General features: G+C 45.1%; 1 protein-coding gene and 1 long non-coding RNA gene across 3 annotated transcripts; one reads left to right on the forward strand and one right to left on the reverse strand.

Annotated features, from left to right (window-relative positions):
• NOX1 (NADPH oxidase 1) lies at positions 1–27,516 on the reverse strand. Its single transcript, XM_083484865.1, has 13 exons — positions 26,178–27,516; positions 19,946–20,041; positions 18,344–18,454; positions 17,240–17,324; positions 15,748–15,866; positions 13,940–14,121; positions 13,053–13,188; positions 12,347–12,439; positions 8,994–9,229; positions 7,603–7,765; positions 3,289–3,435; positions 897–1,021; positions 1–406 (listed from the first exon to the last, which is right to left on the reverse strand). The coding sequence occupies exons 1-13, from the start codon at positions 26,361–26,363 to the stop codon at positions 280–282; spliced, it is 1,806 nt and encodes a 601-aa protein (XP_083340991.1). The 5' UTR covers positions 26,364–27,516; the 3' UTR covers positions 1–279.
• LOC310698113 lies at positions 23,238–25,506 on the forward strand. Of its 2 annotated transcripts, XR_014521326.1 has the most exons (4): positions 23,238–23,491; positions 23,585–24,228; positions 24,408–24,526; positions 25,251–25,506. It is a non-coding gene; the product is annotated as an uncharacterized lncRNA (long non-coding RNA). The 2 variants fall into 2 exon arrangements; XR_014521325.1 differs by having other exon boundaries at positions 23,238–24,228.

The following is a 27,516-nucleotide window of genomic DNA, read 5'->3' on the forward strand; positions in this document are numbered from 1 at the left end:
AAAATGGTAATATAAAAACACAAAATACATAGTAAGAATAAAAACAAGGACAACCCAATAACACCCCCATCTCCTACTTGAAAATGTTCGTAGTCTGCAGCTTTTGCCCAAAGAAGCATATTGGGGCGAGGGTGGGTGGTCCTGCCAAAACAATGCCATGCAGAGGTGGGAGTCTGGGTCAAGCTACAACAACAGCATTTGGCAGCATTCAGGTCCACAAGTTTGGCCAGTTTCTGGCTGCAAGACGTGCTGGGGAGGGGCGGTATTCCTGTGCTTGACTTAAAAATTCTCTTTATTGAAGTAAAACTGGACGTTTCTGGGATCTAGGCTGGAGTGTTGATGGCAGTACTTTTGCAGAGTCTTAGCCAGGCTCTCTGGGCCACACAGAAACACACCCACTGCGGACCTGCAAAGCCCAAGGAAGAAGCAATTAATGTCAGGAAACAAAGGTTACTAATGGATTGCTTTGAGGAAAGGGAGAAGGGAAGAATAATACGCAGCAATGTTGTGCAAGCTGAATCATTCCATTTAGATGACAGAATCTGGGTGTCATTTCTGCAGAATTCTCTACAAATGGGAGTAACAGAAAGGAGATCTGTATGTACAGTGGTACCTTGGGTTAAGTACTTAATTCATTCCGGAGCTCCGTACTTAACCTGAAACTAAACCTGAAGCACCACTTTTACTGACTGAGACTGAACTAATGGGGCCTCCTGCTGCTGCCGCGCTGCCGGAGCACGATTTCTGTTCTCAACCTGAAGCAAAGTTCTTAACCTGAAGCACTATTTCTGGGTTAGCGGAGTATGTAACCTGAAGCGTATGTAACCTGAGGTACCACTGTATAGCTATGGTCTCTGCTCCGACAACCTGGGTACATACACAGCAGCAGACCTTACCTGGGATGGGCAGCTGCCACCGCTGAGAATTCATTGCTCCACATGGGCCTCCCAAAGAAAGTTTTCTGCCGAAGGCCCGTCACAATGTCGGTGGACCTGTCAAAGTTGACTGCTGCATGACCAACCTAGAAAAGCAGCAAAAAAACTGGGCAGGCCTCACAGCAGCTGCATAAATATTTCATACAATTTCTTAAAATTGACCTTTCAGCTGCTTTCTGATGTTCATGCTAACGGGCCCAGTAGTTTTCATGGAATATTAAGTCTGGCTGTACATATTCCAGGATTCTGCCCTTCCTTCTGCTGCCAGGGGCGTACGAAGGCAGGTGTGGAAGGGGCAGCTCGCCCCTGGTGCCACCCGGGTGGGGGTGTGTGTGTGACAAGATGGCCCACTGCCTCTCCCCCCCCCCCAGCTGTAGAGCAGCTGAGAGCACACACACAGTGTCCGTATGGGTGCCGTGCATGCCCAATCCTGCCCTGGGGGCCAGAGAGGCTTCCTCTGCCATTGTCTGCTGCACAAACTATAGATGCTTGGCCCCTGGGTATCTGAACAAGCACTCTGCTCCCAAAGGAACCTGCCCAGGCCATTTTCTGAGGCTCTGCTCCAGAGGCAAGGGGCTATGGTATCACTTTTAAGGAGGAAGGTTTGTGCAGATTATGGGGAAATGAGCTTCATATAACCAACATGCTTAAGTCTGATTAATGCAGGAAGGGGTAATAGCATAGACTAAGCTGTTCTGCCAGGCTTAGATGTGTCCACTTCCCCTTACCATGGGAGGAACTAAGTAATCAAGCTTCTGCTGTCCCCTAGTCTCCTGAAAGCTCAGCAGGTGAAGAGGTTTGAGCTGGTTGCTCCTTCTCAAATTCATGGCTGTTGCATGCCATTCCTGCATTCTGATACTAATAATTTAGGAACTTTCACCATTTTGTAATAAGCATAGTTTTACAGCCTGTGCAACTATTCTGAAGTGCAGAATAGACCTTTGGAGAGTTTGTTAGTAAACTATTTCTTAACTTACCACACGTGTGGTCTTTTCCCTATGCTTGGGGAAGAGGGAAACTTTGGAAAGAGACTTTTTAGGGAACGTTTTGGAACTCGCTTTAAAGAGCACATTTTAAAGCTTTACAACCTATATTTCCACGCTTTACTTTGCTGCATGTTTTGAAACTTTAAATCTCTGCTGGGGTTCTCTCACCAAAGAGTACTTGCAGCTTCTCCTGCAAGTTCCAAAGATCTCAGAAGTCTGCTCCGCAGTAACTTGAAACAGGGCTTTTAGTGTGGCTGCCCTTGTAAGCCTACAGTTTATGCAAGGGTTCTGCTCCTGGGAACCACATGCAAATGTCCAAGCACATAAAGCCTGGAAAACACCTTAAAACAAGCCGTAAAAAAACCCCAAAAAATGTAAAAAACAAAAACAAAACCCTGCACCTCCTCTTTGTCAGATCACCTCTGACTGCTTGCTCTCCACGCTTTTGCATGGCCCTATCTCACTCTCCAGCTCCAACTCTCTGACAATGCTCAAACACCCCCCCAAGGTGAGTGAAATGGCCGTTGCCAACTGTTGTGTTCCATTCTCCCGCCTCCCAACGTTTTTCAACTGTGTATTTTGATTTTCTCAGCATTTTATTTATTTATTTATTTATTTATTTATTTATTTATTTATTTAAGATACCTGCATAGGGATGCCATTGAATAAGAAAAGTGATTTTAAGTTGCGGGCTTACTGCATTGATATTTCTCTCTGAATTCTAGTAAATATTTCCAGATTTGCGTCAATACATTTTATGCAAATCGAACCCATCTTTTATTGGCTTTTTTATGTGTGAAGCTAATCCTCTTTTGGGGGGGCAATGCACAACTGGCCACCCTAACCTCCGGCCGTCCTCGTACTGTTGGATTCCAACTCCCATCAGCTCCAGCAGCAGACAGGGATGATCAGAGTTGTGGTGGCACAGCAGAAATCAGAAAGTGCCGCTGCCTCATAGCTGCTCTAGAAGAGACTGGTACTTGAAAGTGCCTTGGAACCATAGCTGTCAACCTTCCCTTTTTTTGCAGGAAATTCCCTTATCCCAGTGCCGTTTCCCGCTGCTATCCCAGATTGTTAGATATCCTGTGGACTGTCCCCAGGACAGGTGAGGCTGCTGATCCCTTATTTTCAAGGCTGCTGATCCCTTATTTTCAAATCTGAAAGTTGACAGCTATGCTTCGAACTTCAGCCCTTGCAAAAGGACAATGTGGTACATTGCTGACGTCTCAAACAAAAGCTGCTGCGCGTTTTGTGTGTGTTTCCTTGACAAAAGGATCAGGGCACTTTCAGAAGCTTGCTCTTCTGAGAAGGGTGTGCACAGCCTGCCAATGGAAGCAAGTTCACAAGGGGGATGCTGCGTGACTCACCATACTGCTGTTCCAGCCTGTGAGGTAGAGATGGTAGCTGAGCATGCCTGCCCTGCCAGACTCATCCATCTCTTGTTCCAGAGAGGCCAGCAGATCCCTGAACCAGGCAAAGGCCCCTGTCTCTCGACAGATCCAGTAGAAGTAAATCTTAAGAACACAGGAACACAGAGGGAGAGAAGAGCTATTGAAACTGGAGACAACTTTTAAGACAATGGTTTGCAAGGAGTAGGTTGGTTAGCTGACCGCGGACGGCACTAGCAGCTTTGCAATGTTTGCTGCTGCTTTTTTTATTTTTCTATTGTGAAGTAGAAGGATTATGGGGGATGATGCAAGAGAGAGGCTATGGGTATGCTACAAATTTATACTGGTTGTGTAATAGCTTAGTTGTCGCGCCTTCCTTCACACCTGGGAACTGCAGACTTGGTGCTACGAATTATACACATTTTGGCTTCCCAGAGCTCCATAATGAGAACAAATGTCTCTCTTTAACCTTTATAACTGTTAACTGAGAAACACAAAGGTTTAGCAACAGCAAGGGCATTTCAGAATTAGACCCAGTTCCATTTTACATATACACCCTGTGCTTTCCCCACCCCTTCCTGGTGGTACCCAAGGATATGCAGTATTGGCAACTTTTTTTCACCAAAGGTTAAAAACATGGCACATACTGTAAGAACTTTGTGGTGAGTACCAGCAACTTTTTTCTTTTCTTTTTAAAAAAGCACTGCATACTGCCCATCCCATCTTTGTGTTTGTCTTTTGATTGCAAAATGGTTTTTTAAAATGTTGTTTTTCATTTTAAAGGCACAGGAAAGACAAAGTTTCAAAGCAAAACTAAAAGGTGAAGAGGAAGTTTCATTCAGGAAATTTTTGCAGGGGAGGGTCAAAGATTCAGCCTAGTTAACCAGGTGATTAAGGGAAAATAAAAAGTAAAACAGAAGGTTATTCGCCTTCTGAGTGGCTGAAGGTTGGGAGAGACAAACTGCATAAACAGTGGTACCTCAGGTTAAGTACTTAATTCGTTCCGGAGGTCTGTTCTTCACCTGAAACTGTTCTTAACCTGAAGCACCACTTTAGCTAATGGGGCCTCCTGCTGCCGCTGCGCCACCGAAGCACAGTTTCTGTTCTCATCCTGAAGCAAAGTTTTTAACCCGAGGTACTATTTCTGGGTTAGCAGAGTCTGTAACCTGAAGCGTATGTAACCTGAAGCGTCTGTAACCCAAGGTACCACTGTATAAGCAAGCTAGGAAACTGAGTAAAACAGTTATTGTGGGGTCAGAAGGTCGTGGAGCAAGACTTTTAAAGCTGAAGAGCAGCAGGAAGACAAAACCAGGAAAGGATTATGAAGGGATGAACTGAGGGGTACAAGGTGGTAACTACTGGCTTGGTTGGGAAAAGCCCAGAATAAGCGTAGCCGGGCACACTTAATTCTGGTTTTTTTCATTTGTTCTTATAAAATTAGAATGCATTTTCCCCTAAAACCATTTTCTCTAAACTGTCCAACTCAGTGGTAGGGCGTGTCTTCATGGTGCCCGGGGGGGGGGGGCATGGAGGGCAATGTGAGGAGGACACAGCCGGGTAGGTATGCGCCCTTCCAATCAGTCCGATGGGACCGATTTGATGGGTGCATCCCTGTTGCATCCTCCTCACACCACCCTGCCAACGCCACCAGAAAAATGCACCCAGCAGACCTACTCACACGACGCCCCCAGTCCAACTTATTGCTTTAAGAAAAATGCTGGGGGGGATGCACACCTGTCTGCAGCTTGTTGTTTAGCAATATTTAAGTGTTCCACCCAGGTTGGGCCAGTTAAAGTCCACGAGTTTTAAAAGTTGTTTAGTGGAGGCAGCCAAAGAAAACTGTTATGTATTGAAGTTCTCACCTTTGCCATCGGGGGTATTGTGTATATAGTTTTCACTCAGGTCCACATCAGTTAATTTAGGCGGGAAACCCTGGGCTGTTGTTGTTACAATGTGACAGCCAGCTGCCTATAAAAGCAGGCTGGCTGAGCTGTGCTCAGTTCAGTTCAGTTCCAGCTTACCATAAAGAACTACTTGGAGAAATCTCTGTGTCGTCTGCTTTGTCAACCCACTACTTAATAAAAACAGACATCCATTTAGTGACAGTGGTCGAGTTAAGGAGGAGAGCTTGGTTTGACTGGGTAGTTTTCCCCACTTCCTTCCCTTAGTGCAGGCAACAACCTGTGCCATCACAGAGACCTTTTAAGAAGATACAGTGGTGCCTCGCAAGACGAAAAGAATTCGTTCCGCGAGTCTTTTCGTCTTGCGATGTTTTTCGTCTTGCGAAGCACGGTCCGTCGCAACTGCGCCTCTTGAAGCGGCTTTAAAAACAAAGTGCAAGATGTTTTCGTCTTGCGAAGCAAGCCCACAGGGAAATTCGTCTAGCGAAGCAACGCAAAAACGGAAAACTCTTTCGTCTAACGAGTTTTTCGTCTTGCAAGGCATTCGTCTTGCGGGGCACCACTGTACAACAGAGCCATTGTTACCTATTGTGTTATTAAAGGTAAAGGGACCCCTGACCGTTAGGTCCAGTCGCGAACGACTCTGGGGTTGTGGCGCTTGTCTCGCTTTACTGGTCGAGGGGGCCAGAGTACAGCTTTCAGGTCATGTGGCCAGCATGACTAAGCCGCTTCTGGCGAACCAGCGCAGCGCACGGAAATGCCTTTTACCTTCCCGCCTGAGTGGTACCTATTTATCTACTTGCACTCTGACGTGCTTTCGAACTGCTAGGTTGGCAGGAGCGGGGACCAAGCAATGGGAGCTCACCCCGTCACAGGGATTCGAACCGCCAACCTTCTGATTGGCAAGCCCTAGGCTCTGTGGTTTAGACCACAGCACCACCTGCGTCCCGTTATACTCATTAAAAAGGTAAAGCTACCCCTGCCCTACTGACTCTAGGGTTGCGCACTCATCTCGCTCAAGAGGCCGGGAGCCGGCGCTGTCCGAAGACACTTCCGGGTCACGTGGCCAGCGTGACGAAGCTGCATCTGGCAAGCCAGCACCAGCGCCGCACACGGAAACGCCGTTTACCTTCCCACTAGAAAGCGGTCCCTATTTATCTACTTGCACTTAGGGGTGCTTTCGAACTGCTAGGTGGGCAGGAGCTGGGACCGAACGACGGGAGCTCACCCCGCCGTGGGGATTCGAACCGCCAACCTTTCGATCAGCAAGTCCTAGGCTCTGTGGTTTAACCCACAGCACCACTCATTGCTTCTGTCCTATTTTGTTATGTTCAAAAAAATGCCAACTAATATGCCTCAGTACAACTTAGCCATTAGGTTTTATGACAGTTGAACATGCTTGTACAAATGCTAATTATCTACCTTACGCCATCATCTTCCTCATGGTGCCAGATAAGACAGCTACAGTCATACCTCAGGTTGCGAACGTGATCCGTGGGGTCACAGGGTTGGGGGTTCGAGCCCCATAATGGGCAAATGATTCCTGCAATGCAGGGGGTTGGACTAGATGACCCTCGTGGTCCCTTCCAACTCCACAATTGTATGATTCTAACTCCTGCACCCAGCAAATGTTAAAATCTAAGCCAGGTTGAAATATAAGCCCGGTTGGCTCCATCAATAGAGACAAAGGGGAGATAACCCATTAAGAAAGCCATCAACCAAGCCAGCAAATGGGTGGAGCCCTACCATGGTCTTTGGGAAGATCGCAAAAGGAAAAGTAGTTGCAGTTTGCAAGTGGCAGAAAACTGGAGAAAGGGGGCTCAGAGTACAATATGCTAGAAGCTCCTCCATCATAGGATCAGGTTATTTATCTGTGTAAATGAACCATATATCCTAAAGGCACCACTGCCTGTGCCTCATTTCCAAAGGAAACACGAACCCTGGGTAACTGCCTGGACCCCTGGAATCTCGGACCACTCAGAGATTGGTGTGGCATGTAACAGTCTGAAAGCTTTTAGGTGCACTAATAAATCCAAATGGTTGGCACTTTTGAGAACAAGCTCCATTTCTTTTTCATTTCACTATCGTTTTCTTTTCTTTTTTGCATCTTTCTGGTTTCTTGATGTGTGTTTCCGGCTTGTACATTTTTGAAGCAATCCAAAACCTGCAGAATTGTTTGGAAAAGAGGTGGGTGGTGATGCAATTACATTTCCAGTCATTTTCAATATTCTGAGCAGGGGCAGGGTGGGGATATAACCTGTCCCTAGTTTGAGACTGCAAGATACTACATGTCAGAGGGAGTCTTCACTCCCTGCAACTCAAAGACTAGCATTCTCTAGCAAACCGAATTTATTTCATATTGATCTCAGTGCAATGGGGCGATCCACCATACCGTTTTTGTTTGGAGACCCTGGTCACCGTGCTGGAACTTGTACCAGATGGATTTCAGCACAGAGGCAAATGGTGTCACTCCAATCCCAGCTCCCACCAACATGGCCACCTCGTACTGGAACACATCTTCGCTGGCAGTGCCAAAGGGACCATCTACTTCAATCCTGGAAAGTTGAGAAAATCTATGTGCTGCATAGAACTTTGTGCTCAGAAAAATTTAGTTCCACAAACTGAATCAATAATCAATTTATTACTGAAAGTATGCAGCCTTTCAGGGGAAGCCGTCTCAAGAAAGCCTGCAAAAAATAGTTTACCTTTAGCAGGAATGTTATTCCGGTGCATTCCACATTTAACGCTTCCAGGCCAGACCCCAAATAATCTTCCTTTTACCCATAGACCTCACCTATGACCAGTTCTGCTGTGCCTATCCACCAACGTTTTTCCTTTTTTAAAAAAAAAATTATTAAAGATTTTCTTGTTTTACAGAAGTAAGTGTAATGTCTCTCATATTTTTTCCATGTAACATTTTTACAAATCAGTTTCATTTGTTGAGACATTGGGGGGGAGGAAGGGGGAGGGGGTGATGGGTGGGGGTGGGGGTGGGATCAGGTCGCGATGTTTCTATTTTGTTTAATGTATGTAGGGTTTGGTGTCAGTGTTGCTCGTGCTGTTCGCTTGTGTTCCTTTGGTGGTGAGAGAAGTTGGGGTTGACCTAGGGTGTGGCTGTTTGTTTGTGATTGGCTGTGGTGATCTTTGTTTCCATGTGTGAGTGGGGTGGGTGGGTGGGTGTTTTGGATCAGGTTAGCCATATTGATTTGTATGCTGTTGGTGGATTATTGTCATTGTCTTGTTGGGCTGTGTATGTGATAAAGGGAAGCCATACTGGGGTAAAGGCGTCTTCTTCTGTTTGTACCTGTGTCAGTTTCAGTTTATTGGTTAATTTTTCTAGTAGGGCTGTTTCCCATACTATTTGGTACCATTGGTCTATGCTTACTCCAGACAGGTCTCTCCAGCGTCTGGTTATGGTGTTTCTGGCTGCTGAAAGTAGGTGGGTTATGAGTTCATTGTGGTGTAAATGGGCATTGTTGTCTTGCCACCAATGTTTTCCCCAGTCCTTTTGCCTTCTCCTCGCCCTGTCTCCAAATCCATCCTTCAATGGCCCAATGCAAACTTTGTTCTAATGATGGAAATATTTTGGGATTTGTACAGCAGTTTCTTTCCTGTTTGGCTGGACTGCCTTGATATTTCTCCTCTCCAAAGCCCTTCGCATCTGCAGGCCACACAGTAACTGAGCAGCTCATGTTCCTGAGCCTGAGCATAAGAGGGAGTTGCTGCTGCTTCACCCCCTCAATGGCAAAAGGCAAATGGTTGCTGGTTTACGCAGCTACTCACCTGGGCATCACCGGGTTCGGCTGCTTAAAGTTGTCAATCAGAGCCTCTGTCCAATCGCCTGCTGCCCTGATGTGGACAGAGAATAACTTTTCCTCTGGAGCAGATGTGAGGGTGAATGGATGCCACTCCAAATAGTAGATAGACGGGCAGTTGAGGAAAACATACTGCCCTACTTCCATGCTGAATCCTTTCTTGTACATCTGCAGCTCAAGGACATTTGAAGGGTGCATAATGGCCTGCAAACAAAAGTCATGCTGACATCGAAAGGGTGAGGAAAACTCCCTCTACCATCCGAAAGGAAATATTAATTGGACTTGTCTTCAAAGCAGCTGGCCTTCTTCTGGGGCCAGAAATCTCAGTGCCCAAGGTCTTTTCCTGGCACTTAAGGTAAAGGTAAAGGTACCCCTGCCCGTACGGGCCAGTCTTGTCAGACTCTGGGGTTGTGCGCTCATCTCACTTAAGAGGCCGGGAGCCAGCTCTGTCGAGAGACACTTCCGGGTCACGTGGCCAGCGTGACGAAGCTGCTCTGGCGAGCCTGCACCAGCGCAGCACATGGAACGCCGTTTACCTTCCCGCTGGAGTGGTACCTATTTATCTACTTGCACTTTAAGGGTGCTTTCGAACTGCTAGGTGGGCAGGAGCTGGGACCGAAAGACGGGAGCTCACCCCGCCGCGGGGATTCGAACCGCCGACCATACGATCGGCAACTTAAAAGCACATAAAAGGCAATAGACAAGCCACCCAACTACAGAAATACCTCAGGTTTAAGAACTTAATTCATTCTGGAGGTCCGTTCTTAACCTGAAACTGTTCTTAACCCATAGCTGTCAACGCTTCCCTTTTTTTAAGGGAAATTCCTTTATTCCGAATAGGATTCCTTGCAAGAAAAGGGAAAAGTTGACAGCTACGTCTTAACCTGAAGTACCACTTTAGCTAATGGGGCCTCCTGCTGCTGCTGCGCCGCCGGAGCACGATTTCTGTTCTCATCCTGAAGCAAAGTTCCTAACCCGAGGTACTATTTCTGGGTTAGCGGTGTCTCTAACCTGAAGCGTATGTAACCTGAAGCGTATGTAACCTGAAGCATCTGTAACCCGAGGTACCACTGTACAGAAGTTCGCCATTGTGAGCCCACATGCTAAACCCTGTCCCTGGAGCCTACCCCCATGGCCATCCTGTAGCCAAGGTGGGTGGACCCTGGTCCCGGGAAGCCCTGCGCAGTGTCGCAAACCCCGCCCACTCTTGGAGGACGTGAGCGGTAACTGTCATTTTGGCACCTGCTGAACATTTTCAACAAGACTTTTACATGGAGGCTTTTATCCTGGCTTGCATCTCTATTGGATTTTAATTGGTTTGACATACGGTTTCTTCTTGTTGGTTGCTCTTTTTAGATTTCTTTTTCATATACATATGACTTGTTTAAAATTGGTTTTTATATATGCAAACATTTTAGCTGCTTTTAAAACATTCCGCTGCCATTTGTCTTTTGTTGTTGTACTGTAAACTGTATTGGGTGCCTCCTGGGAAGTCATAAATAAATAACCCGCGGCTAAAGGATCTCGCAGCAAGCAACAGCCACAGGCTTCCACATTCCCACATTATGCTCAGAGTGGAGAAGCAACAAAACTCATTTATTTATTATTTAACGTATTAAATTTGTATACCAACCATCATTCGAGGATCACGGGGCAGTTTACAGTATAAAAACACGTAACATAATACACTGGAACCTCAGTTTTTGAACGTGATCCATTCCGGAAGACCACTCGACTTCCAAAATGTCTGAAAACTGAAAGCGTAAGCCTCAATACAACAGGGAAACTCAAAACGGAAGCTGCATGGCATGATTGGCTTCCGAAAATCGTTCGAAAACCAAAGCAGTTACTTCCGGGTTTTTGGCGTTCGAAAGCCGAAACATTTGTCAATGGAGACATTAAACAACTGAGGTTCTACTGTAACAAATAAAACAACAACCCAACCACCACACACACAGTTTAAAAGCCCATAGTTTCTTTAATTAGCCAAAGGCCTAGGGGAAGCGGAATGTTTTTGTCTGGTGCCAAAAGAGGTGTAATGAAGGAGCCAGGCAAGCCTCCCTGCGAAGAGCATTCAACAAATGGGGAATATTTGGTTGGGAGCTGCCCAGAGTGGCTGGGGAAACCCAACCAGATGGGCAGGGTATAAATAATAAATTATTATTATGATTATTGATGATGTGTTAGGGAAATTTCAGGGTTCAAGCCTGATACACAGGGCTGCCTGGACCAACCAACTGAATCTGGACACAAATTGTCAGCAAAACAGGCCATCTTTATTGAAAAAGCATTGCAATGCATTCCAACCAGCTCTCACCAAGCAGGCGGGGCACCCCCCAAAAAAACCCCCCCAAAAATCACCTCTATTCCTACTAAGCAGATGTCATATGACACCAGGGTTGCAGAACAGGGTCATAAGGTTTCTGCCCTCTCCCCTATTCATTTATTCCTCACCAGACTTCCTTAGTAAATAAAAAGTCCTGGAGATAACAGCTAAAGCCTACAGTATTCTTTGTCAAGGATTCCTGTTATCTATTCACAAACTGGCTATAGAGGAAGCCAGGAATGTTTTGTTGCCTGAGGCAAAATACGTAGGCCTGCAAGGGCTTCCTAGAACTCTAATCTCTTACCAAGACCCAGCAAAAGGGAGGTTTTTCTGGGGGACGAGGGAGACCAGCAGCTACGCTGTGCAGCTACACTGTACCACCCTGCCGCCACTGAAGCCTTCCTTACCGTGGCTGCTAGTGGGGTGGGTGAGTACACTTCTTCCACTACCACCACCGAAGGCAGCTGCTTCATGGGAGGGTTGGCTGCGCACATGTGCACACACTTAGAATTACATTTCTCATTCTTGATCTCTTCAAAAGTTTGTTCTTTTTCCTCAGAGGGCAGAAAGAAGTGCCCCATCCATGCAGGGCTTCGGAACAGAGGCTAAGGACCCCCACCCAGCAGAATGAGCAGGAAGCCCCCCCCCCATTCCCCCACCCAAACAGAGCGGGCCAGTACAGTCATACCTCGGCTTACAGACACTTCAGGTTGCGTTTTTTCGGGTTACGGACCAGCCGAAACCTGGAAGTACCAGAACAGGCTACTTCTGGGTTTCGGGTTCATGCAGGCACAGAAGTGCTACATCGCGCTATGCGCATGCGCAGAAGGACCAAATCACAACCCGTGCGTGAACAAACGCGCTGCTGCGGGTTGCGAACACTGTGGGTTGTGAACCTGCATCCCACACGGATCACGTTCCATCTTGAGGCATACTTAATGTGTCCTATGTATCCAACTCAAAGCCAAGAAGAAGAAGAAAGCAGAGATGCTTACCTTTACAACAACCACCTTCTGGCAGGAACGCCAAATCCTCAAGGCTCTCTCAAAGGCATAGAGAATTATCGGGGCCAACACCCACTTCCAGGACTTTAAAGAAACAACATCCACGTTAGAATGGACAGTTTAATTGCGGGGCCAGCATTTTCCCACTTGTGAAACCTTCCACCTTCAGTGTTTCCCTCATGTTGTACCATATTTTTCGCCCCATAGAGCGCACCGGCCCATAGGGCGCACCTAGTTTTTTTTGGGGGGGGGGGAAATAAAGAAACAAAATTATTTTTCCCCCCCCAGGCGTGGGGCTGGGGCGGGGGAAGCCCGAGCTTCCCCTGACCCCAGCCCCCAGAACAGGCTGCTATCTGCAGGGATGCAGGCAGCTCTCCGCAAGCCGTGGGAGCCCAGCGCAAAGTCGCGCCCGGCTTCCACGGCTTGTGCAGAGCTGCGCAAAGCCTGGGGCGTGCTGCAGGCAGCTCTCCGCAAGCCTAGGGAGGCCGGCGGGAACTCCCGCGGTGCTCCCAAGGCTTGCGGATAGCTTCCTGAAGCCTGGAGAGCGAGAGGGTTCGGTGCGCATCAACCCCTCTCGCTCTCCAGGCTTCAGTGAAAGCCTGCATTCGCCCCATTGGACGCACACACATTTCCCCTTCATTTTTGGAGGGGGGAAAGTGCGTCCTATAGGGCGAAAAATACGGTATGTCATTCTTACCTCAGCAGGAAGACCCTGAAACTCAGGCACTTTGCAATGAGTGCTGTTGCCTTGAGCCCACTCTGTATACTGCCCAGCACAGAGCTTAGGATTGCTCTCCTCCAAGCTTTTGTCTGTCTGCCCACGAACAAGACCTCTGGAAAAAAGAACAGAACCATCAAAACTGCAAATGTGAAAGAAAGGAACAAAAGCCCAGTACAGTGGTACCTCAGGTTAAGTACTTAATTCATTCCAGAGGTCTGTTCTTCACCTGAAACTGTTCTTAACCTGAAGCACCACTTTAGCCAATGGGGCCTCCTGCTGCCGCCGCGCCACCGGAGCACAATTGTGTTCTTATCCTGAAGCAAAGTTCTTAACCTGAAGCACTATTTCTGGGTTAGCAGAGTTTGTAACCTGAAGCGTATGTAACCCAAGGTATCACTGTAGTGGAAAAGGAGGTTCGCTCATACAGGCCATGTGAGCTAAGCAAACCTTTCCAATAGACTCTTTCAGCTCATATTGTGTTTGGTTTTCAGTTGTAAGGTGTGGGTTGAAAAAAGGTTGCTCTTTGCTTTAAATCAGCAGTGCGGAAGTGTGCACATAGAAACACGTATTAGTGAAAATAACATTCAAATGCACCATATGTGGATAAATTGTTTCGCAAAAAAAGGTGTATATTAGGCAAAACAACACAACAAGATGTGCATGTTAGGAGAAATTCGCACTAAAAAACTAATGAATTTTCAGGAAGACTACTTAAAACACACAGAGAGAGACACACAAATACTGCTTTTGATTTGTGGAGAGCCTAACATTCCTCTTAGGGAAAAGAGGAACATGAAATGGTTAGATTCGCCCACTCCTAGCTATCCTAGCTAGCCTATCCCACAATTATAGAAGTGCCTTACGCAATGCCATGGATGACGAGGCCCAGAAAGTAGATAACAAAGAGATGATGGGTGTACCAGAAGACCTCAAAGTAGTTTCTGCGGATGAACTCCATAGAAGAAGTGACCATAAGGATGAAGGACAAGGTGATGATCACACCTGTTATACCAGGAATGGTGGTGAATGCCACATACAAGGGTGTCTGCAGATGAAAGCCAGATTATGACATGTAAAGTTGTGCTTGATAAAAGCTCTGGCTTACAGACAAGGTTTAACTATGACATTTATATACCACCTTTTCTCCCAGGAGCTCAAGGTGGTGTACATGGTCCATGACACTGAAAGATAGCTGTATACATGAAGGAGCGTCTCCATTCCCATCGTTCAGCATGGAGACTGAGGTCCAGCTCTGAGGCCTTCTGGTGGGTTCCCTCATTGCAAGAAGTGAAGTTACAGGGAACCAGACAGAGGGCCTTCTCAGTAGCGGTGCCTACCTTGTGGAATACTCTCCCATCAGATGTCCAACAGACATACAGTGGTGCCTCGCAAGACGAAATTAATTCGTTCCGCAAGTTTTTTCTTCTTGCGAGTTTTTCGTCTTGCGATGCACGGTTTCCCATAGGAATGCATTGAAAATCAATTAATGCGTTCCTATGGAAACCGCCTTCAGACCAGGTCCGGGGACAGTCTGTCCCCCGACCTCTTTTGAAGGCTGGGGGGGGGACAAGGGCTTTTCTTCCCACCCCCAGCATTTTAAAAAACCCCGGGACAGCGGAGGACTTCTCCGCTGTCCGGGGCGATGTAAAAGCCCCTGGGAAGGCAGGCAGGGGGGACAAAGACTTTTGCCCCCCCCCGCCTTCAGAAGAGGTCCAGGACCTCTTCTGAAGGCGGGCGGGGGGCGAAAGTCTTTGCCCCCCCCCGCCTGCCTTCAAAAGCCGTCCAGAACAGCGGAGAAAGGCGCTGCCTTTCTCCGCTCTCCCGGGAAGGCAGGCAGGGGGGAACAAAGACTTTCGCCCCCCGCCCGCCTTCAGAAGAGGTCTTCTGAAGGCAGGCGGGGGGCGAAAGTCTTTGCTCCCCCCCGCCTGCCTTCAAAAGCCGTCCGCGATAGCGGGAAGCTCTTCCCTGCTATCCCGGACTGCTTTTAAAATGCTGGCAGTGGGGAGCAAAGCCTTTCGGCCCCCGCCGGCCTTCCTGGACCTCTTCTGAAGGCCGGAGGGGGGGAAAGGCTTTGCTCCCCACCGCCAGCATTTAAAAGAGGTCCCCGGAGATTTCCCTATGGGCTTTCGTCTTGCGAAGCAAGCCCATAGGGAAATTCGTCTTGCGAAGCGCCTCCAAAACAGAAAACCCTTTCGTCTTGCGGGTTTTCCGTCTTGCGAGGCATTCGTCTTGCGGGGTACCACTGTACAAATATTTGACTTTTAGAAGACATTTTAATGTATCATTTTTTTTAATACTCTGTTGGAAGCTGCTTAATCATCATAATAATAAGTTAGGTAAGGTTGAGAGATGGTGATTGGTCCAAGCAATGCTGAGTGGGGTGTCTTCTTCATAAGGGCTATAGACTCTTAGGTTGCGTTCACACATCCTAGTAACCCAGAACATACAAGCGCACCACTGAAATTCTCCTTAAAAATAACACCAACGAACTAATAACACCCAGATGAAAACTAATCACCAGTAGGCTCTAAATAGAACAAAATGCATAACACTGACAAGTTATTGCTTACAGTCCAAAGGAAAGGAAGCTTTCAGCAAGGCTGAAGCACCAGCAACTTTCCCTTTCAGAACTTCAATGATGTTTATTGAGCAAAGCTTGTGAGGCACCAACCGTAGTGTTTGAATGGATGGGGTTTAGCCACAACCCATCGTCCTCATGTAAGTGAGAGAGGGTGGAAGCCAGGTCTCCGTCTGTTGCTTGCTTGGCACGGTTGTACCCTTTAAATGTATCTGTAGGGAGGGGGAGTTATTATTTTGCTCCTTTGATTTAATTTATAACTTGTGTTTTATCTTGCATTTTATTCTGTGAACCACCCTGAGAATCTTTTGATGAAGGACAGTACCGTAGATTCCGGCGTATTAGGCGACTGGGCGTATAAGACGACTCCCCAAATTGGCAGCTGCAGCAGTGGGCGGTGGGCTCCGCTCTGCGCCGAGAGGAAGCTGCTCAGTGAAGCCGGATTAGCATCGCTGGGCAGTTTCGCCGGGCAGGTTCCTCCCGGCGCGGAGCCCGCCGCCCACTGCCACTGCCCAGCAAACCCATACCTGGTGTATAAGACGACCCCCAACTTTTTAAAAGATTTTCCGGGGTTAAAAAGTCGTCTTATATGCTGGAATCTACAGTATCTAATTTGAAGAAGAAGAATGCAACTATACTTTGAAATGTATACTTCTCTGTTTTGTTTTGTTTTTTAAAGATGTTTATTGAGAATTTAAAAATTACCAAAAAAAAAGACAAAGAGAAAATACAATGCAGAGAAGTATACATTTTCTCTTTTTTCTTTTTGAAATGTATACTTCTCTGCATTGTGTGATGCAGGTCTCCAACCCAAACGTGTACACGTATTGGCGAGAACAATGTACTAAAGTTATGTCATGCTAATGAAAATTCCTTGCAGAAATGTCAATATTAGGCACTGGTTTTCCACTTCCTCCTTTCCAGTCTCAGGACTCAGCTATGTTAGTAAAGATGGTGATTTGAATGTGCTATAAACATGCATCACGAGATGGCGCCATAGAGCAGGAAATTTTAAAACATGGTTTTCCATAGAGATTTCTTTCTTTTGTTATAACGATCTAATTCCTGACTTATTTATAGTTTTCCCCCACCCCACCCCCCGTGTCTAGATCCACCCTCAGTCTTGTCCCTGCAGAACTCAACAGGAAGGAGGATGTGGCCAAACTTAGAATTAGACATTGCCCTTGGCTCCAGCTACTGTTGACCACCCTGACTTCTGCCCCCACCATTCTGCACCCATTTTTTAAATATAAAAAAGAGTTAAATGCTTTTGAAATTGTTATTTTGAAGACACTTTTTTCGTATTAAAAATGTTCTTAGCAAAATGTTATGAGTATTAACCTACCCAATCCATTACAAACATAAACTGTGAGCTCAACAGAACCCTTAGTTGGGAATCAATTTGAAGCACAATATAAAAGCTCTAGTTTGGCAGTGTATTTCCTCCTACCCCAGTTCATTTTAGTTCCAATGGTGACATCAGTGTTTATCACTGGACATTTGTGGGGTGCCTTACAGTACTTATTGTACTCATGAAAATGAACGTTGGGCCCTTTCGATTTCTCTAGAACAGAAGTCATTTTACCTGTGTGGAGGGCAATCATGTAGGCCACTAGCTTGTGGAAGGTCAAGTTGTGATCTAGTTGTTTCCTCATGGTGCGTCTGCAACACTGAATGGAAACAAAAAAACAGGCCAGCTAGCAGACTGGGGTGTAAAATTCAATGTGGGTATAACACAGGGTGGGCACCCCAGCATTGGCCCCAACTTCACCCAAAGGATCACCCAAGCAACGCTCATCTGCCCCACACCTGACATGATATGTGACTACAAAGCAATTTCAAAGCAGGAATCAGGAGCTTAACAGGAGATTGCTCCTTTGCAAACAGGACTCCCTGTGATATGCAGCTGATCAGCAGAAGGGAATGGAAGAAATTATTCGGATTATTGTTACTATTGTAACATGATGATGATGATGATGACGACGACATGGGGCTGATCAGCAAAGGGGGCTGGAGGAAATGGTTTGGATTGTTGTTGTTGTAGTAGTTGTTGTTGTTGTTTCATGTATTTATATTCTGCCTCTCTCCCAAGATTTAAAGGGCTTCTTCCATTCTAATGACACAGTACGAGAAATACACAGAGTTTTGTATCCAATGTACCGCTGTGTTAGCGTCACTTAGCTGTGCACTTGTTTCGCCAGTGAAATGTTTTGCACCAGCAGAACGTTTTCCCCCAAGAGAACACATAAGTAGATTGTGGGGCTGAGCTATCTGTTGCACAATGGTTTTCTGCAAGCCACAACTATTGTGTTGGGTTCCTCTTTTTGCACAGCCTTAAAACTCACCTGTCCTTTAACACAACAGATATTGACGTAATAAACAGCCCAGCGGTCCCAAACACCATGATTTCCTCAGATGATGAAAACTGGATGAAGGAAACCTAGCTGGAAAGACAGCCTCCTTGACCACATTCACACCATACATTAACACCACTGTGATGCCTCTTTAAACAGTTATGACCTCCTCCCCCAAATAATCCTGGGAGCTGTTGGTTGTAAATGTAATGTGTGAATATTTTTTTATATTGTAAACCGCCTCGTGATCCTCAGATGAAGGGCAGTATAGAAATTGAATAAATAAATTATAAGCAACAAATTGGAGGTGCAGTTGAGATCCATTTCTTGCTCACCCAACAGCTGCCCCTCAGAAAGGAGAGAAGGTTCCGGCAAACAGGCAGCAGAATCAGCATGCTGTTGAAGTTGAGGCATTTGGCCGAAGCACGTGCCCAAGGCAGGGCAGACTACAAATAAAAAGAGGAGAAGCTGCAGAAGGGTGTTTTGCTACAAACTAGTAACTGTTTTATACTCCGGTCTGGCTCTACCATTAGGTAAAGAGAGGCAGCTGCCACTAGTATCGGGATAGAGGTGGGCCCCAGAAATTTGGTTCGGTTTGCATTTTAATGTGAAACTCCCCAGTTTCTACTTCCTGAAACAATATGCAAACCTTAACACAGGCATCTTTCCACTCTCTCACTTTTCCGAATTTTGCACTACAGTTCTCCAATAAAATAATCGGTAATAAAAATGTGTGCCTATTTGGGGAAAGTGTGCCTTAAGCTGCATGTTAGTGAAAATATACATAGAAAAATGCATCACATTTGGGAAATTTGTTTACGAAGAAAGGTTTATATCCAGAGAAATTTGCACGAAGATGCTAATTAAAGAGAACTTTTAAAAAAATAATTGAAATTTACAAACTAGTGCAAAATTGTGAAGAGCTGAGGCCTGCCATACGTCAATCAAAATTTTGTGTTCCTGGTTGTTGTTTTTTAAAAAAGCTCAACAATATGGCAATCCTAGAAGAGCTGAGCTTAAGATTTGGAAAATGAGAAACTGAAATTGATAGGTGGAATATGCTGGGCGGGGCATGGGCGAAAGTAGAAAATTGTTCAAGGGCATATAACATATGGCCTGCTCTATGCAAATCACACTGCATGCCTTCAATTGTCTTTTCCTCCCATCTACCTTTGCTACTTTCCCTCCTCTACCTGCCTACTCCTCACACCATGCTCTCAGCCTGTGCACAAGAGCTAACTACAGTGGTAACTCTGGTTAAGAACTTAATTCGTTCCGGAGGTCCGTTCTTAACCTGAAACCGTTCTTAACCTGAGGTACCACTTTAGCTAATGAGGCCTCCCACTGCCGCCACGCCACCGCCCCCCAATTTCTGTTCTCATCCTGAAGCAAAGTTCTTAACCCAAGGTACTATTTCTGGGTTAGCAGAGTCTGTAACCTGAAGCGTCTGTAACCCCAGGTACCATTGTAGTTGGTAATGCTTGCCATCATTTGTAATTTAGGTAGTTTATTATCCCCAACGGCCAATTGCAAGGCTTTATTTTGCATCGGTAGAAGCTGGTCCAATTAGGGCAAATGTGGTGCTATCCAACCCCCAACCAGCCCCTACGTGCCTGACTTCCAACTTCCAAGGAATTGTACTACCAACAACTCAGGTGTTGACACACCCCCATCCTCCTAAGCCTGAAGGATGGGGGGGGGGGAGTGTCAAAACTAGGATTAGTTGACTCTGACTCCCACTGGCTCAGGTTCCACCTACTTTTTATTCTCCTTACCTTCTGCCCCAACAGCCCAATGATTCATATGCTATATTAATTAACAATATGCAGGGTATTAATCCTGTCAATGAATTAGGATTTTCAAACAAACAACCCTTTGCCAAGATTTTTCATCTCCTAAGAGCAGAGGCAATCAGAAATTGAGGAGATGGTGCTCACCCCAAGGATCTGGCGAGTGTAGAAGTACTTTTCACCTCTGTCAAAGGTCAAGAAATAAACCACAAAGAGGGAAATGTTCACTCCCAGCCAAGCAGCCTAGAACACAGAAGGAGAAAACATAATTGAGTTGGCTTACTAAACCCGATACACTTTAGAATATTGGGGGGTTGGGGGAATGGGCAAAGGTTTTAGCCCCATGACTGTCACCAATAATTCCAGTACAACTTCATCCTTTATTTCAAAATAAAAATAGATCACATCATGCGAATGTATGGCAAGAATACCAGTTACATTATTTGAAAGATTATTATAGCAAGGGACAACTTCTTAAACAGTAGCAGAGATGCAAGTGCATTTAGAAAATAATTGTATCGTATCATAAAACCTTTTATTGGCATCACATAGAACATCCAAAACAAATCACTACAGAATTACCACTTCCCCAGTGGCACAAACATTTGCTAAAAGAAAGGAGGCAGAGCAGTCTATCGTCACATCTCTTGGTCTCCAGGGAGATCAGACATCTGCTGTGTATTTCTACAACAAAAAACCAAATAGAGATATTTGGCCACTAACTTGGTGAGCTCCTGATCATTTCCCAGTAATAGAAAATGTATGACCTCTGACTCTGGTTTCCATTTGGGGATACAGAGTTGATCTAGAAATTGCTGGCGGAGATCAGCATATAGTTTACAATTGAGAACCATATGTGTAAGGGTTTCCACCAGGTGGTCTTCACATGGGCAAGTTCCTTCTCCTTCCACCCTGCCTGAGAACCTTCCCCAAAGGAGGTTTGATGGTTTTGAATTAAACCTGGCCAGGGAAAATGCCCTTCTTTCTTGAAGGTTAAGCAGAAATTTAAGGTAATTATGGCTAATTTCATGTGCCCAAGAAAGTTGAAAATAAAGAGGGGAACATGTTTTCTCTGCTGCTACTGTTAGTTCTTGGCTTTCAATATCCCAACCTAATTTTTATTATAGCCTTGGCAGATGGTAGAGACATCGATTGCAAAAGTTCCACTGACAGCCTGAGTTGCTGTACCTTCTTATTGAAAGAAAGGGGTCTAGCAAAACTTCACTGAGGAGAGGATCTTTATCTGATGTAAGGCAGATGTTTAACCAGCATAGAAGAAATCTCGCCCAGGCAACAGTCTCTACCTTGTGTTGACCTCACTCTAGACACAAGGCTGCATAGGGTACACAGGGTGGGACTGTGAAAATCTTGAAAAGGAAAGCTGCCTGTACTCGTTCAACCAACTTGGTAAACCCTGGCAGCCAGGCTGAAATACCATAGAGCAATTCAGCTATAATTTTGACGTTGAAGACCTTAAGGGCAGAAGGGATATGCGAATTACCTCTTGTTATGAAGAAACGCATTATGGCCTGCATAGACAACTTACTGGCATTCACTGCCGTTGCACAGTGTGTGGACCACTGTGGTCTATGATGGAATGTAATTCCCAGACAGTTGAATTCAAATACCTGCTGAATGGGTTTACCACCAAATACCCAGCTATAGCTCTTGTGTGAATTCCCAAAGACCATTATTTTGCTTTTGTCAAAGTTCATGCACAATTTCATTCTGGACAGATAGTCAATACAGGAATTTAACGGTCGCTTTCAGCCAATTCTTATCCGTGAAAGCAAAATCATATCATCTGCATGTAGGAGGATGGGAATGCTTAATGCATTGAGTTTTGGGCTGTGGGCATCTACATGTTTTAGTGAAGAAGCGAGGTCGTTAAGAAAAAGGTTAAAAAGGAAGGGAGGGAGTACACAGCCCTGCTTAACTCCTCGGTTTATGACGGCAGGATCTGTCATTTCATTCCCTTGTGTTGTTCTTATATGGCAGGTGATCTTTGTATAAAGTTTTTTGATCAAGTAGAGTAATCTGGGTTCTAGGCCCATTGTCTCCAGTTTGGTCCATAACAGCCCCCTGTCAACAGTGTCAAAAGCAGCCTTAATATCTAGGAAGGCCACATAGAGATGTTCTTTGTGGAGCCACATGTACTTAGCGGCTTATTGGCCGATAGTTGGGCGGCAGCTTTTTATCACCTTTTTTAAAGATTGGAATAATTATAGATTGCTGCCATGAGTTAGGCATAATACAATATCTATCTATCATAGTGAAAAGTTCCGCTAAGTATCGGAGCCCACCACTCTGACTTGGCTTTGATAAATTCGGATGGAATGGCATCAGGGCCAGCAGCCTTTCCTAGTTTCATCTGGTCGATTAAACTTATAACTTTGGTAATGGAGACAGGAGGCCACTCATCCGCGAGAGTAAAAGTGGCATGATCCTGACTATCAGGAGGAGGAGCCAAGATGCCATTGTTAGAGGAAGCACTGATTTGAGCTCTGCGTTAGTTGTGAGGTTTTTATTAGTTTTTACTAGTTTTATCAGCTTTTTATTAATTTTTACTAGTTTTAGTTTATTGCTTGGTAGTTTAAAGTAACTAAGATACCGAGCGATAAACTAAAACTAAAAGTTTTAGAGAAAGTCCTGGAAAGTCCCGGAGAAAGCCTTAATTAGCTACAGCTCGACTCAATGTACCAACTACTTATCAGCAGGAGAGGAGTTCAAACGCCCTAATCTTGGAAGGATGCTGAGGTTCCTGATTTACAGCTGAAAATAGTAGCAGCTGCATTTCTGTGAAAATGTCTAAGAAAAAGAAGTGATTGGCTTCATCTCCACAAGTGAGCCTACAGCAGAATTGCAAGCAGAAAATAACCAAATCAATGTCATGCTTGTTAGGATATCAGTTAAGATCATTTCTCATAAATATATAAATCACATGGCACAATGAATACACACTATTTGAATAGGAATGCCCATTAATTTTGTGGGGGCTTAGCCCCCTCAGATATTTTAGGGGGGGCAAATCCCCCACAGCCTCTAGGAGTTGGCTCCTATGTGCCTTGCATACAGAAGGTTCTGGGTTCAGTTCCTGAAATATCCGGGAACAGTTCGGCCTCCGGTGCATAACTCTGGGGCAGAGGCCCATCCAGCAGAATGCTCAGGAGGGAGCTCAAATATAGCGGGGTCAGCTTTAAAGCAAATGAAGCAATTGCCATCTCTCTTTATAGATTCTCTTTATAGATAGAGTCCCATAAAAACCATTTATGTTCAGAGTTTAAAATTAGCTAACCGCCCCACTGCTAAGACTGATCTCCTTTTTATTGCTCATCCGTCACTGTTTGTGCTCATGACGCTATGTGTCTCTTATCAATTTCTGATCAGTCAAATACAGACTTAATATGTAAACTACTTACAACTTCTCTATGTTTGACCATATCACATATTTGAACTGCCTTTCCGGCTCAAACTACTTAGGAACGGATCCAAATTCCATTAAGAGCAACGGCTGGAAACAGCCGCAGGCACCAGCAAGCTCTGGGGCTACTGCTCAGGCCATTAGCTGCGTTCCCACAGCCAGCAAATGTCACTCGGTGTGCACAGAAGCAGCAGCCTTGGCAGGAAGGAAGAGCAAATTTGTTCTTCTGAGTCAACTTTGCAACTGGCTCCTGAACATTCCTGCACCATAAGGTATGAGGAAGTTAGGATGTTATGGAGGTTTTGAACAGGTTTATACTTTCTCTCTTTGTTTTGGTAAATATTGATTTTATTTTATCATTGTAGGTAAAGGACTCATTGCTTGTGGCAACACTTGTATTTTGGAACTCCACACCAACTGATGTGGGAGATGGCCTTCTCGGTGGCTGCTCCCAGGTTTTGGAACTCCCTTCCCAAAGAGGATGGACTGGCTCCTTCCTTGTTGTCCTTCCGCTGGCAAGTGTAGACTCCTTTATTCCAGCAGACTATGAGGAACCAATTGCTTTTAAGAAAAGAGTTTTAATAATGTGTTGCACTGTTTGTGTTTGTTTGCCATAACTATCTGCATTTTAACAGGCCTGTAATTTACACTGTTGCATTCAATTTTCAACAGTAACATTGTACTGTTTGCACTTTAAGCAACATGTGCTTTATCTGTATTTGTGTTAATTTATGTGAACTGCCTCAAGTTCCGGGTTCTGGGGGAAAGACAAGATTTAAGAAGGATATTGACAAGCTGGAATGAGTGCAGAGGAGGGTGACCAAAATGATCAAGGGTCTGGAAACCAAGCCTTTTGAGGAGCGGCTGAAGGAGCTGGGTAGGGTTAACCTGGAAAACAGGAGACTGAGAGGAGATACAACAGCCATCTTCAAGTATCAAACAGGCTGTCCCATGGAAGAGGGAACAAGCTTTTTTTCTCCTGCTCTGGAAGGTAGGATCCAAACCAGGGGTAGGCAACCTAAGGCCTGTGGGCCGGATGTGGCCCAATTGCCTTCTCAATCCGGCCCATGGATGGTTTGGGAATCATCGTGTTTTTAAATGAGTAGAATGTGTGCTTTTGTTTAAAATGCATCTCTGGGTTATTTGTGGGGCATAGGAATTTGTTCATTTTTTCTCTTCAAAACATAGTCCGGCCTACCACATGGTCTGAGGGATCGTGGACCGGCCCATGGCTGAAAAAGGCTGCTGACCCCTGATCCAAACCAATGGCTTCAGGTTGCAAGAACATCAAGAAGAACTTTCTGACAGTAAGAGCTGTTTAACAGTGGATCTGAATCCCAAGAGAGGTTGCAGGCTCTCCTTCCTTGGAGGTTTTTAAGCAGAGGTTGACTGGGCCATCTGTCATGTACAGTGGTGCCTCGCAAGATGAAAAGAATCCGTTCTGTGATTCTCTTCGTCTAGCGGTTTCTTCGTCTTGCGAAGCAAGCCCATTGACGGATTAGCGGATTAGCGCTATTAGCGCTATTAGCGGCTTTTAGCGGCTTATCAGCTTATCAGATCAGCTGATAAGCTGCTTAGCGGCTTAGAAAAGGGGGGGGGGAGGAAAAAACCCCCGCAGGAACTCGCAAGACATTTTCGTCTTGTGAAGCAAGACCATAGGAGATTCGTTCTGCGAAGCACCTCCAAAACGGAAAACTCTTTCGTCTAGCGCGTTTTCCGTCTTGCGAGGCATTCGTCTTGCGGGGCACCACTGTATGAGCTAGTTCAGATTACTGCATTGCTGGGGATTGAATTAGATGAGCCTCGAGGTCCCTCCCAACTCTACAATTCTATGGTTCTATGAAATAAAATAAATAATATTGACACTGGGCGGGCACCATCACTGCCTTCCATCACTCACCCCTGCTGACACATGATTTAGTTGCCTCTGTCCTTCAATTTGCTTTAGATGTTTTTGAATGTTTTTGACAGGTTTTTAAGATGTTCTAAATTTGTTTTTATTAACTTTATTTGTTTTTCTTGTTGTTGCAGAAATGATTGCCTTCCTGGACTCCTTCCGAAAGGACAAGATACAAATGTAATAATTAAAATTAATGAATTAATGAATAATAAACAAAAAAAATCGACTAAACAGTTGTAAGAACTGAAACACAGCCATCTTCAAAATTTGCACAAATCCAAATTTGCAATACGGTTTTCCAACTAACAGCGTTTACAGAAAAGGCAAGTATGAGGGGGAAACGTGCATTAAAATAAAAATGTGAGTGAAAATAACACTCAAAATTGCATTATATTCGAAGAAGTTACTTGCATAAATGTGTACTTCAGTTAAGACTGTGTTAAAAATGCATTTATTGGGAGTAATTCACTCAAAAATGATGAAGATTTTTAATGAAGATTTTTTTAAAAGAAAGTCACAAATTGCTGTAGAAATATGAGAAACGGAATATAAGATTGTACTCTCATTTTCCTACTCATATTGAAATACTGCCCCTCAATGAGGCCAAATTTAGATTCACAAAATGTTTAGGGGTATGTGTCCCCCCTCCCAGAAAAAAGAACTGCATGCATATTATGTTAATAAATGTCAAAAGATACCCTGCATGCTTAACTGGAAGCAGGTGCCTTCTCAGTAGTGGCACCACAACTGTAAAATTTCCTTAAAATACCTAAGGAGGGCCCTGCGAGTTCAGACAGAAGTCCTATTAAGGTACCTCAAGACTTTCATTATTTTGTAGGAGCGATTCAAGCACATACCTAAAACTTAGGCCCCATCTGCACTATAAGATGTAAAACAGCATCATACCACTTTAAACTATCATGGGGACTGTAGTTTGTTAGGGGTACTGAGAGTTATATAGAGACCTCTCTTCCCCTCACAGAGTTACAGTTCCCAGAGTCTGGCATCTTCCTTGCTTCTCAAATCTATCCCTTTAGAACTTAACAAGAGTTACTTACAATCACAAGAGCTGAAAACCAATGGTTGACAGCCCAGTTCCCCATCAGAGAGTCTGCGATGTCTCTTATCTGGCACGCCTGTGACCCTGGCAGGGCTTCCTTTTCTGGAACTGTTCTCAGGAGTCCTTCTACCTGTAGAGTCTCCTTCTGGAAAATAGAAAATTTGCTTCTTTTCACCTGCTTCATTGATTTTATGAACTGGGCAGGGATGTGATGTCCTAAGCCAAGCCCATAAGTATTGTTGGGTTTTCCCCTGCTCAGCTTTTTAAAAGGAAATGGTTGCGCGTGCTGTGTTTCTGTGTGTGTGTGTGTGTGTGTGTGTGTGTGTGTGTATTAACTCCAAAAGCTACAAAAATTATTTCTCACCCACTTCAGTTCTGGTAAGTACTTGTTCAAAATAATCAAGATGAGTTGATTATAGATTCATTATAGATAAACACTTTCTATGAAATAATTTGAGTACTTCTAAGTGTTTCTTTCATGTAAACATTGTAGTGTGCTTTCTAACCACAGCAAAGGTAAATGTAAAGGACCCCCTAGATGGTTACGTCCTGTCAAAGGTGACTATAGGGTGCGGCGCACATCTAGCTTTTCAGGCCTAACCGCAATAACCTCTAAAAGCAACTTAGAAACATCAATCCTTCTAATAAAGGGCTCCTCCAGACTTGCAATATCACATCCACACCTGACATTTAAAGCACTCTCATGCCACTTTAACCGTCATGGCTTTCCCCAAATAATCCCGGGAACTGTAGTTTGCTAATGGGTCTTCTAACAATTCCATTTAAAGTGGTATAAGCGTGTTTTAAATGCGTGGTGTGGGTGTGACACTGTTTATTCACATTCATCCTGATTTGCTTGGTAGTCAGTCAGCAGCCTTTATTGAGCATTCCTTCTGATTTGGTTATGGCCATGAACATTTATCCTGATCTTGGTTGTGGGGTGTTTAAACATCTTCCTTTTCATCGTTCGTTGTTCCCACACCTTTTAATGCATTTGCTCATTGTTTTTCTAATAGCAAAAACTATGGGGTGAAGGTGGTTCATAATGGATTTGGTGTGTTAGAGCAGCAGCACTTTAATCCACATTAAATGCACAAACTTGGAGTTCCAGTGTGTCCTTGACTCCCTTCTACAAAATAACGTCAGCCTGGACCTTGTGTTATCATGACCCTCTGTTATCACGGGCAGGATGCTGGCATAGCAACAGCATTCAGTTTGTAATGCAACATCGGGGTGGGGAAGCTGTTTGGTTCCACAGACCATATCATTATGAGGATCCACTTCACAGGCCAAATTTGACATGGTTGTGGGTACCCAGCTGCCCAATATCTGGTATC

The sequence above is a fragment of the Podarcis liolepis genome (assembly GCF_965112155.1).
Source record: "Podarcis liolepis genome assembly, chromosome: Z".
Lineage (NCBI taxonomy): Eukaryota > Metazoa > Chordata > Lepidosauria > Squamata > Lacertidae > Podarcis > Podarcis liolepis.